At 37.5% G+C, this 13,053-nt stretch overlaps 1 protein-coding gene across 3 annotated transcripts in view; it reads left to right on the top strand.

Annotated features, from left to right (window-relative positions):
* Nucleotides 1–13,053, top strand: part of atp11b (ATPase phospholipid transporting 11B (putative)) — a 208,324-nt gene that overhangs the window by 75,735 nt on the left and 119,536 nt on the right. For all 3 annotated transcript variants that reach the window (XM_051923917.1, XM_028794610.2, XM_051923918.1), the window contains exon 5: nt 9,170–9,277. In XM_051923917.1, the coding sequence (XP_051779877.1) occupies nt 9,170–9,277 (108 nt within the window). The remainder of the gene's footprint in view (nt 1–9,169; nt 9,278–13,053) is intronic.

Raw genomic sequence — 13,053 nt, 5'->3', positions numbered from 1 at the left:
GCTCTTCAGCGTTTTTCTGTAGTGCGTATGGTCCTTTTCTGTGCCTTTTCAAGCTTAGATCTGTTAAACTTTAGATAGCAAGACTTGTGCCATGAAGCAGAATGTGCAGCTAGACTGTCACAGGTCTCATTTGGTTTGATCTGCACTTCAACAGGCAGAGCATCTATAGCCCTGAACTGGTCAACATTGGCCAAAAAGGAACGGTATGCATCTGTTTTGTTGCCACTTGTCTCAGGTGTGTGCAGTGGACACTATAAAGGTTCAGCAGTGATTTTCTGACAAATCATGCATCGATCCCAGTTCATCTCCATCTTAAATTACTCAAACCTGCAATTAAGCACAGACACTAAATTACTATTGTATTTGATTTATTGGTACTAAACAGTTTTGAAAAAGTCAAAATTCTAAATGCAGTTATGTTTTAAACTACCATCTACTACAATGTATTTAATTTGGTTAAGTTATTTTTTATCACATGCTGAGTTATCGACATTCCCATCAGGGTTATGTTAGGCCGATCTGAAACAATTGCGATGTTTCATGCCTATTAATTCATTTTGTGTTTTGTACTGTTTATTGTACAATCCCATCAGGGCTCCTAAGCTAAAATAACTCTATTGAACTTAATGAAGAACTGTGTCAAATTTGATGCTTTCATCTGCTCTGTAACGGTACCCTTGAATCCGGTCACTAAGCCACCACACTATTCGGCCACTGTAATGATTGATGCCAGTCATAATGAGGTGCTGTTTTTTGCACATATTACATAGTAAAGCATAATTCAGGAGCCCCAAGTTGAAACGTGGTCAAGTATTATTTTCACAGGTAAATATTCCTGATTTTTTTAAAAACAAAATGGTGCTGTAATAACATTTTTGTATGGTAAAGGGTTTAAAGTGCATATGCTTTCATCGCTGCGTACAACAGTGACTACTGGCAAATAATGAACAAGTTTGGAGACTACGCATTATATAACTTCTGTTATATAACTGTATAGGCCAGTTTTAAATAAATAATCGTGCCTTGTGTAGGTGCAGGCTTGAAGCAGGTCTAAGGGTGCTAAGTGTGTTTCACTCCGCGGTTAGTGGAGGCACTTGCTGGCCGTGCTGCATACATGTTCAGAGTTGGGTGGGTCAGTCAGGTGTCTCATTGATGCTGCAGAGGTACTGGCTTCTCACACCTGCACCCAATTATTTTAAGGATTATTTATTGACATTTAGAGCACTGCACCTTTTGAACACTTTGATTTTTGAACTGCTTTTTATAAAAGCACTAGTGCAATTTTGCACCTACCGATTTCTTTGTGTGTGTCTGTCCTCGTTAGCCAAGCTCATTCGGTTACATTATCAATGGTGTCGGGTTCAAGAGGCTCTCAAACAAGAGTGGGAGCAAGGAACTAACCCATACCATCACAGTTGGCTGATCTGTAATGGCCAAGTGTAGCACCTCCTTGTGCTTTTTGACTTATGTAATTCCTCAGAATTCTTGCGGAGTAGAATGTGAGTATTGAAAACAGTGTATCTAAGTGGTCATCTAAATCGAGGCAACTTAAACAAGGGTGATATTGTGACTTTTGTTGTTGTAGTAGTAGTTTATTTATATAGTGCCCTTCACAGACAAAAGGTCACAGAGCGCTGAACAGGAAATACAGTACAAATACAACAGTTAAAACAAAACATAAACAAAACCAATAAAAACAATAAATAAACAAACTGGAACTATTCAGCACGGATTAAAAGCTTGTTTAAAAAGAAATGTTTCAGTTGTTTTTTAAAAGAATCAACAGACTCGACTCCACGCAGACCACAAGGCAGGCTATTCCATAGTCTTGGTGCCACAGACTGAAAGGCACGATCCCCACGGGTTTTTAGCAGAGTGCGTGGGACAATGAGAAGGCCCTGTTGCCCAGATCTTAGTGTTCAGCAAGCTGTATGGCATTGGAGCAGGCTGATTAGGTACTCAGGAGCTTGTCCATACAAAGCTCTGAAAGTATCAAAACTTTAAAATGAATTCTATAAAACACTGGAAGCCAGTGCAGTGTGTGCAAAATGGGGGTGATATGATCACTCCGGCTAGCGCGAGTTAGGAGCCTGGCAGCTTCATTTTGAACTAACCGAAGGCGTGAGAGAGAGGACTTGCTCAAACCTGTAAAGAGAGTATTACAGTAATCAAGCAGTGAGGAAATAGCAGAATGAACAAGCATCTCCAATTCTAATTCTGAAACATTTCTTAGTTTTGATAGATTTCTTAAATGAAAGAAACATGAGCGGCTGACTGACCTTACATATTCATTAAGTGTCAGGGACTGGTCAAAAATAACTCCAAGGTTACATAGACTCGACTTAATAACAGGAGAGACAGAGTATAATTTTAAACTGATCTCAGAATGAAGGACAGGAGGAGCAACAATTAGTACCTCAGTTTTTCCTGAATTCAACTGCAGGTAATTACTACTGAGCCAGTCTTAACCTGAGACAGACAATCAACCAAAGTGACCAAAGGATTAATTTGGTTAGGCTTAAATGAAAAATAAAGCTGTATATCATCTGCATATATAGGGTGGTCCAGATCTAACTATGCAACTTTTAATGCAATGCAGTAATTGCATAATTAGATCTGGACCACCCTGTAGATGATATGAGATGTCCTTAAGAGTTAAGAATCTGTGACAGGGGAAGAATATATAAAGAGAAAAGTATAGGTCCAAGAAATGAGCCCTGTGGCACTCCACATGTCAAAGGAGCAGAGTCAGATGAAAAGCCAGCCTCACTGATTGAGAAACTCCTATTTGATAAATAAGAGGAGAACCAGTCCAAAGCAGAGCCAGATACACCTAACAGCTCTAATCAATTAATTAAGATCCAATGGTCCACCGTATCAAAAGCTGTGGTAAGATCTAACAGTACAAGCACAGACCACCTGCCTGTATCAGCAGCAATTAAAATATCATTAAAAACTTTTAGAAGAGCTTTTTCTGTAGAATGTCACCTCCGAAAACCAGATTGAAAAGAATCGAAGAACCGCTGCTTTTCACCAGGTCTCAAGGAGCAATTTATGATATTCAAAAGGCACGGACCTATAAAACTCAAAGATTTTAACATTAATGATGTTGGCAACAGGTCATTAGGACATAATGAAGGTTTCATCTTCCTGAGCAAGTCAGAAAGATCCAAAAGTGAAACTTTTGAGAACACAAAAGACTCAGAAAATGAGTGAATGAGAGCACTAGGTAATACAGCTGGAACAATATTAGTCCAAACAACATTAACCTTGCCAGTAAAAAATGTAAGAAAATTATTACAATCACTATCAGAAAAAACCTGAGTAATAGATTGAGATGGAGAAATAATATTGTGAATAGTATCATATAGCACTTTGGGATTACGCTTGTGAGTCTGAATAAGATTAGAAAAATAAACTGTTCTTGCATCCCTAACCAAAGAATTAAAAGAAGCAAGTAAATCCTTTAAGTATGAATGATGAACTTCCAGATTAGTAGACTTCCATAAGCGCTCCGCTTTTCGGCAGGAACACCTAAGATTACGAATGGAGTCATTCATCCAAGGAACCGAGTGGGTAACAGAACGCTGCCTGATTTTAAGAGGAGCAATGTTATTCAAAATATCAGTACAATGGTCATTAAAACATTGAACTGCTAACTCAACATTATCAATATTACTGCCGGCATCAGATGCCACAAACAAATCAACAAACTGATTAATCACTGACTCATTAATGAAATGAGTACGCCTAGAGTTAACACAAGGTGACAACTCTAAATTTGAAGACAAGTCAAACAAAACACACTTATGATCACTAAAGGTTACATTACAAATTTTAACATCATTCAAGCTAACTCCATAAGAAGAAAAAAAATCCAATGTATGCCCCCCACTATGGGTAGGGCCAACAACATGTTGTACAAAATTAAGAGAGTCGGTGATACACAGAAATTCGGAAGCCACACTACATGAAATATCATCCACATGAATGTTAAAGTCACCAAGCATTATTATTCTATCCAGCTTAATAATGGTGGATACAAAATCTTGAAAATCGGTAAGAAAAGGACTAGTCGCACCAGGTGGATGATAAATTAAAATACAATATATTGGGGTTACACGCCCAACTTCAACAATCTGAAGTTAAAAAGCTTTTGTAAAGCTTTCTACTGAAAACGGTAAATGCGGGGAGAACCCAGGCTTGAACCCACAACCTTTTGATTATGAGGCAGCAGTTCTTACCTCTGCATCAGCCAAGTTGATATGTTCAGTTTGTGTTGATTGTTATTTGGGCTTCGGTTTTTTACACATTGACAGCAACATGTCTTGAATAAAGTCACACTTTTTTGTCTTGGTAGAGTAATATTTTACACTACTTTCCCCTTTTGTATTATTAATATGTAGCCTTTGTCAGAATGCCTCAGATATCACAGACTTATCACTGTTTATAAGGTGTTGTACTTTATAACTTCTCCCCACCTTCCCTTCTACATCTATAACCTCAGGTAATTAGGTGTGTAAAAGAGAAGCAAGAGTTAATTTACAATTTAAATAATGTATTATTGATAATATTCATAAATAATAACAATATACAAAGTACATTTGAATATTGGCAACCATACAACCTGATAAATGGTGATGTGTAGTTTCAGGCAGCACACAGACTTGTTAGCTACTTAAAATGTCTCTAGTTAAGGCATCGTTTTGTGGTCAGCTTTCTTCAGAACAGGCCACATGCCTGTCTCAATAAGACTGCCGTGCTGTGCTCTTCATTGTGTTGTCCTTTTCAGTTCATGGTGTGAGATGGTCTTTCATCAGTTTGGTAAGAAAGAAAGTGAGGTAAAGCAAGCAAAATTTATAGGTTTTCTGTCCAACCAATACAGCCATTAGGACGTCATGGTCCTTAAAGGCTTCTGATACAAGCTATTTCCAAACAGCCATACTTCAGACCAATGGGGGATAAGATAGAACACCTTCACACCTGCCCACAAAACCATATGTTAAGGTAAAGCTTGGCACTTAGGCAACCTTGCTTTCCTGTGGGGGTTGACTGGGAGTCCTGCAGAGAAATATTAGCCAAACTTGTTTGAGGCACTTCCCCCAACCCTGTCGTAAAATTACAAAGAGGCTTATTCCTAAAAGGGGGAAGGGGTTCTTAAACCATTGAACCATTGCTGTTATTATCAATAATGTAACACTAATATATTACATTGCTTTGTTTAAGTTACAAATAGACATATTAAATATCAACTTGTATGAAAATTTTCACATCACAACATATTCCTTTTGTTAAAGTGTTTTTTTAATATTTAGACTTCAGTCTTCACACATTATACACTTCATGTCAGCTTTTTCATTACATGAAAAATGTTTGTTTTAGTTATATGTTCAACATTTCTTGCCTTGCATTTCCTGCCATCCTACATTTACATAGATTGTTGTAGACATGGAACACACATGAAATGTATGTATTTCAAATAACGATATATTATTTGCCATATACAGTTCCAGATACCTAACTCCCAAATAAAGAGATTCAGCTCTGGGAATTTTACTTCTGACTTTACTTCAGCTGCCTCGGGGAAATGAGTGAGCAGGCTGCCTGCTGCCAGTGCTGGTTGACTCATTTGCACAACAAAGATGCTGATGAAGAGGTGCAAGAGAATTTAAGGTGTCATAGCATTACTAATATTTTCGTATGCTTCAAGGATTCTAGTGTTAATTAGCTTGTTGTTTCGATGGGCCGCTTTTGTAGTGATGTTACCATACCACAGTGTAGAAAACTGCACTGGCCAGCGCCAGGGCCATTTTAGCAGCACCATAGGTCCCTGGGAAAAGTAGTGCCAAAGTAGAGTACTTGTAGGAATGGACCACCTCTGCATCCATGGATAGTGACCTGACATGGAGTCTGTTTGGTGTGCCAAAAGTCAGTATCGTTTTCTTCATCCTTGTTTCAGACAAAGAGGGTTGAAATTACAAATGATAGCATGTGTATAAAACATAGAGAACTTAAATAAGATACATCTGTCACCAACTTGGGGCATATGCTTTGCAGATATCCCGGCTTTTTGCAAATAGCTATTTTGGGAGCCATTTGTAAAGCCCTGCTTCTTAAGACGATGTAAGCCTGGCAAACAGCCGACAAAAATATTGAGAGAATTTTCCAGGGTTATTTTACCTTCTGACTGTTTTAGTTTGTTTTGTTTTTGATAAAGGAAAGGTTAGTGTATAGCTTAGAGCAGGAGATCCAAAACATTTTGAAATGAAGGCCCCCCAAAATATTCTGCCATTTTGATCAGGGTAACTGCAAATAGTAGTCACACAGCATGCTTGTGTACAATAGTAGACCTATTAATCAAAGCAAATGCTTAACCATGGTGTAATGTTGATGCGTATGTGATCAAATGTCATGCAGTATCTTTAGGCCAGGGATTGTCAACATTTTTTTTATTAGCATTTCATCTCCAGGAATGGAAATGTTTTGTAGTACCACTATTTTTTCAATTTAAATTGTACTGAACTCTTACTAGGGACGACTATATGTGATATTTGTCTCTCTCCCATACCAAACAGTTTTTTGTGTGTTTGTGCCTCTTTAAATTTTTATTTTTTTTTATATATACACAATTTTTTTAATTAATTATTTTTAATGTAATGAAAGTTATTTGGTTTTAAAAGGAATAAAAATCTGAAATCCTAACATTTCCATATGCTTATAAAAAATATACAATTACTTATTAATTCAGCTAAAAGAAGTCAATAAATAGCTCAAGTTGTATACAATTTCAGTTAAAAAAAAAAAAAGTTTTTGTCACTGTATTTAATACAGTAATTACTTATAAAATAAAATTTAAATATAACACATTTTTTTTCTTAAAACAAATGTTAATTCTGAAAGAACAGCCATCATCACCACTTCCCATATAAAAATGTAAAATGTGGGGAAAATGTTAAACATGAAAATCTTTAATTAGGGCTCTGCTGTATTAAGAAATCAGATGTCACATGTTTATGCAAAATCATAACAGATAAAATCCTAAATAACAGGGAGGCAAGATTAGTACATCAATGTAAACACAACCTGATAGTTTTGTTGATCATGTATGTGAAAAAAGTGTATATACAGTATAAAGTAAATATATTGCAAATTCAACAAGAGTATCATTTATTTCTGTGTCACATTTTCATACACAGGATATAATTCAAAGTGCTTTACAAAATGTCAAAGGAATAGATGTAAGAAAAGAAAAACAAACTAAGTAATTTAAGAATAATAATGAGTAAAAAAAATCAATTCAAAGTTACATAAAATAAGTATGTAATTAGTACTTTGGAAACCTAATACAGTATGTAGTATCTTTTTTTTTTTTTTTAATCCTAAAGATGAGCCTGATGATAAGGGCAGGGTGCTGGTTAGGATGGAAAAGAAAACTCCAAAAAAGTTGTAGAGAAAAACAAAATCTGCTGGAGTTCTGACCAGCCCCCACTGGAAATTCTACCTAACATAAATGAATTAAGTTATTCCTTATTATTTTAGTAGAGTAGTTCTAATAGTAAATAGTAAAGAAAACAGTGCAGCAAGAATATTATTATATTAAAGGGAAGGTCCATCCAGTAAAGTCTGTGTCCAGTCTTGTATAGCCTCCATCTTCATCTGCATTGTGAGCAGCAGCAGAGAGTGTAGACTGGGAGCTGTGACATAATGTATCACTGAAGAGAAATGGAGAAAAGAAAACAGTCACTGATAAAATGTAGCTAAAACAAAATGTTGAACTGCCAATTTTAATTTGTTAAAGCATGCATATTTGGTAGACTAAGGAAAGGCCATGAAGTATTTAGATAGTAACGCACTGTTGCATGCAGCTTCCAGGCCCTTTGTGCAGTGGTGTTTGCCTTCTTGAGGAAAGTATTCTAAGGAAAGACACACTTATTTAAAGAGGCAACATTGCTTCTCAGTGTTTATTACTCTTAAGTAGTATGAAATGTTATGTTCGGGCATGCTTCCATTATTCTACTCAACCACAAATCGGTCGTAGTTGCATAAAGTGCTGCTTGATTCAGTTCCATTTTGACTTGTGTCTGAAATTTGGAATAAAGTACAGGCAGTGTAACTTCTGAAGAGTAATTGCAAGAATGACCCTGAGTGTTGATCATCTCTTAAAAGCCTTTGCTGTGCACGGTTTTAATTGGAAACCTATGTTTTGATAAATAAAACACATTAACTACTGTTATCTTTTTTTTTTTTTTTTTTTTTTTTTTGTAGCCTACTGGTTACGTACAGTACATGCATTACCTTAACAGTTAATGGTTATCTGTGTCATGAACTTAACTTTACTAGAAATTCATACTGCTTGATTAGCTTTTATGCACTATTCATACTGCACAGTGCAGTTGAATTTAAAATGTTTTATGTGAAATGGTATAACTGTTTTCACAGTACACTTCTAAAACAATATATTTTCAAATTATGGACAATTTTGTACATAAACATCAAAAACGTTTCTGGGGATCTATTTTCAACATTACTTATACTTCAAGATTTCTAGAAGCTGCTCCAAACATAGAAGAAATATATACATACTTTTTAAAAGACTCTTAAAATTGCATTTTGCATTTGCAAGTCATCATTCGTGTGATTTGAGAGAGTCTGATTTGATGGTGCATTTGGGCTTATTGAATGTGTCTCTGCTTGATTATAACACTTCTTTGCTGTTAAGGGCATTTTGTAACTTGGATTTCTGAGCCTGACAGAATGAGAGAACTTAAATGGAATTCAATAATTTTCTCTTTCCACAATTAATATATTGAGGAGGCATAATTATAATCATAATTAATATGCAATTAAGTGTGCAGCCCTAGTATGTATAAGAATATTATTTAGAATCTCTGTTCCTTGTCTCAAGAAGTAATTAACCCCACTTAGCACATTTAAACACTTTTAAGGATATATAGTGCTGGTTTATTCTTCCTACATCTGTTAGCATATCAGTGATTATGTTGTTGAATTAGCTGTCCAGCTGATTTTACATGCAATACATAAAGTATTTATACTTTTTATTCCACTGTTCTCAGTAAAGTTTTTTGCCAATTTTAGCAAAGGTTAAATCATGCATGTTTCATGAAAGAAACCTAAGTTCACCTTATGTTGTTTTTATCTTTAAAAAAAGGGTTTTGAAGACTGGTTACGACATAAAGCTGACAATGAAGTAAATGGAGCTCCAGTTTATGTTGTACGAAGTGGTGGGCTTGTACAGACAAGATCAAAAAACATAAGGGTATGTACATGTTATCAAATAAGGAACATTACACAGTCAACTAAACAGTTTGTTTACTTAATTCTGTTCTGCTTCTCCAGTTTAGAAGATCTAATGTCTGTCTCTGGTGGTACAGGAATGCAGTGGTTAGCATTTCTGCCTTGTAGTTTTAGTTCCTGGTTGGAGTGTTGTTTATGTAGAAATTGCATGTTCTCCATATGTATGCATAGGATTTCTCTAGTTACTTCAGTTTCTTTCCACATCACCTGGGACCTCATGTATAAAGCTACGTACGCACAAAAATGTTGCGTAAGCCCTTTTCCACACTGAAATCGCGATGTATAAAACCTAAACTTGGCATAAAGCCGCGCACATTTTCACGGCAGCTCCAACCCTGGCATACGCAAGTTCTCCACTCGGTTTTGCAAACTGGTGGCACCCAGCGTCAAAGCAGTGCTACTGTTCCCTTTCTTTTTTAGATGCACATCCCTGACGCGGCTTTATAAATAAACTGAAATTAACCGCATAGTGTTCATTAGTTTAAGGCATCTGATTGTAATTAACCTGTAGCAATATAATGGTCCACGGAATGGCCAAACTATTCCATATACCATAGCTGCTTTAGTGTTGTTACTCTCACTGCACCTTCTTCTTCTACTTTCAGCTGCTCCTGTTAGGGGTTGCCACAGCGGATCATCTTTTTCCATATTACTCTCACTGCACCAGACGGAGCAGCTGATCGGAAAGAGAATTATCGGTATACAGAATCAAGCACCCGCTGCCTCAACCATTCGCTATTTGAACTGCTCTCATCCGACAAACGCTTCAGAGCCTTTCCTGTCCGGACCTTGCGGTTCAGAAACAGTTTCATCCCAAGAACTATAAACGCACTCAAATCAATCCATCAAGTGCTCCTTATAGAACTGTTTGTACTTACAAGTACAATTACCTCACTGTAAACTTGTGCTACAGTTATAATATTGCACAACCTGCACCACTTTATAAAGTACATATTTACATATGATGACGATATCATTTTTAAGATGAAATGCAGCAAAATATGTTTATTACATTTTACAGATAAAATGTTAACGTCATTTAAATAATCTATATTGTTAATAATTAAACATGTGAGGACACAATGTTGCAGTGCTAGTAACGAGCTGGCACCCTGACTATTCCTGTCTCACGCTGTATTCTTGCTGGTGCTGGCGCAACAGTGGAAAGATAGATGGATAGAGTAATTATACTATGGAGATGTTTCAGTGTTCCTTAAAAGTTTTGAAGAATCTGCGTTCTAAGCTTACAGATGGCTTAACATCTATTACAGAGCTGATTGTGTGGCGATTGGTTACTTGGAGAAAGAAAAGGAAGGACAGTAATTGGTAGGTAGTACGTTTGAAAGAAACAGTACTGCTGCAATAAATTATTTCATCGAAGGTTGTGCATGGGGACTTTGATATCTGACCGCTTCTTTTTTATTTCGGGCACTGTGCGACTTTGTGAACTTGAGCTTTCGAGTTTCTCAGACACTCTATGTCACTCGATTAACTTCCTTTTGTTGATTATATCACTGTTTAAACCAACAAATAGTTTTTCCTTGCCTCCACTTGGTATTCGCTGAAATTATTCTATTTTCCTCCGTGCTTTTGCCATTGTCTTTTCACAGAAGGCTGAGCTTAAGGGCTATTTATATTGATTGCATATTCAAAGAGGCGTAATTCTAGGAGGAGTTGGGGTGGGACAGCAGGCTTGTGCATGTGTGTTACTTTTCACGCTGATTGGGATTTATGTAGCAGAAGAACGTGGTGTGGCGTAAGCACAGATTTATGCATGTGGATTTTTTTGTGCATACGAACATTTCCGCTTTTGTCCGTACGCCATGTTATAGTGTGAATTCTATGCACGCCGTTATACATGAGGTCCCTGGTGTGGATGAGTGTGATAATACGTCCTACTAGCTGAAGCCCACCGTAGCATATGGCAGTGTAAGAATAGGAACGGAAAATGGTGAGAAAGGAATTCAGAAATCAAGAAGAAATAAATACTTCTTGAAAGATGCAGTTGTGAATAGGTGTTTTGGTGGAGACGACAGATAATGAGTCGAAAGATCTACTCGTACTATAATATCAGGTCTGTGCTCTGGTCTTTGGGTATCCGACAGTGCATGTAGAATTTCCGGCCAAGCGGGATTACATGTGAAAGTGATAAATAAATCAGGCTTTCCGAATGTATGTACTATGGCCATGGCATCCTGATAGTTTTGTTGCATATATCTTGGACTTCCTGGAAATGTGGACGGTAATATGATCATTTTGCCTACACGTACGTTGTTATTTTCAGCATTTGCTTGCAGTGCATCTGATAGTTGTTTGTATTGTTCCACGCGCAGATCTTGTTGATGTAATCTGAGATAGTTGAGACACATGCCCTCTGTTTTAACATACGCATCTACGACGCACTGTTGGAATAGTTAGCCACTGGAGTGCAAAATAGTAAATGTATTCCTCATTGCTAATCTGTACGCGTAAAATTGGCATTGTGTAAGCCTTATTCGCTTGGCGGTTCTTTTATCGGGAACATGTTGTAAATCTTTGTGCCAGCCAATGACTTTGTAAGGGAATAAAAGTGGGTAAACCATAGGATCGCAATTCATGATTTATATTTATATATTATGATTTAGCGAAGGGGTTGATGGTACTGAGCATGGACTCTAGCTGGAGAAGTAAATTTTCGCTGCATGCAGAGTTTGCTTTATTTTGTAAGCGTACTTCAGTAGCTTACGCTGTGTCAAAAACAAGCAACTGTCCATATCCTGGAGAGGTAGAAGTGTTAACGTATAGTGGAGAGATTTGGTGATAAATTTGCCTGTGTATTTTAAAATCGTATGGTCCGTGGCCAGGAGGTTGAGTTATTTGTGCACCCATGGAAGCAAACGCTAGAGAAGAGCTGTATTCTCGAATGTGTTCACGATAATTTTTAGCTTCTGATGTTTGCTGTGTAAAAAGCTGTTGTAAAGACACAGGTGGCTCCCGCAAAGGTGGTAAAGCTACTTTACCGTTGTGGCAGCACCTCGAGTACTTGTTGGATGTATTAAGCTCAGCAGGCCAGTATAGTGCATGACAATGTTTGCTGGTCTGGAGTCCGAATGTTGTACTCTTGGACGGGAAGACAAGAATTAGGTGAAGTACAACCTGTGGTAACGGGAAGAGGATTGTGTGTATGTCTGCTGAGACTGCATTGGTTTGGAAACGTTGCTTTGTAGATGTCAAGAGTTGTGAATGAGTTTTGTTGTGTTTAGTCAGACAATCCTGTGTAATGAACTTCTTATTGCATTTCTGGCACTCATATAGTGGTTGGGAAGAATGCCTTTTCTTGTGTTTAGCAAATGAGGTTCGCGTTTGAAAAGTTTTGTTGCAGGAATCGCACTGGAAGAATGTGGGGAAGGGTTTGGAGGAGGACGAATAAGAATTGAGAAATGCCGTGTCGGCTGCGTGTGGGCGGGACTGGTTTTGAAGAGGAGCCACAGGCAGCGTGGGGAAGTGTTTGGAAGAGGACAAATAGGAATCGAGAAACGCCGTGTCGGCTGCGTGTGGGCGGGACCGGTTTTAAAGAGGAGCCACAGGCAGCGTGGGGAAGGGTTTGGAAGAGGACGAATAGGAATCGAGAAATGCCGTGTCAGCTGCGTGTGGGCGGGACCGGTTTTGAAGTGGAAGCAGGACGAACCAGAAGAGAAATATATATGAGATGATAGTGTGTTTCAGTCCAGTATTGGTTCTTGCCATATATTCAGTGCT

Source organism: Erpetoichthys calabaricus, chromosome 2, assembly GCF_900747795.2.
Source record: "Erpetoichthys calabaricus chromosome 2, fErpCal1.3, whole genome shotgun sequence".
Taxonomy (NCBI): Eukaryota; Metazoa; Chordata; class Cladistia; order Polypteriformes; family Polypteridae; genus Erpetoichthys; species Erpetoichthys calabaricus.
This window is presented reverse-complemented; position numbering and strand designations above follow the sequence as displayed.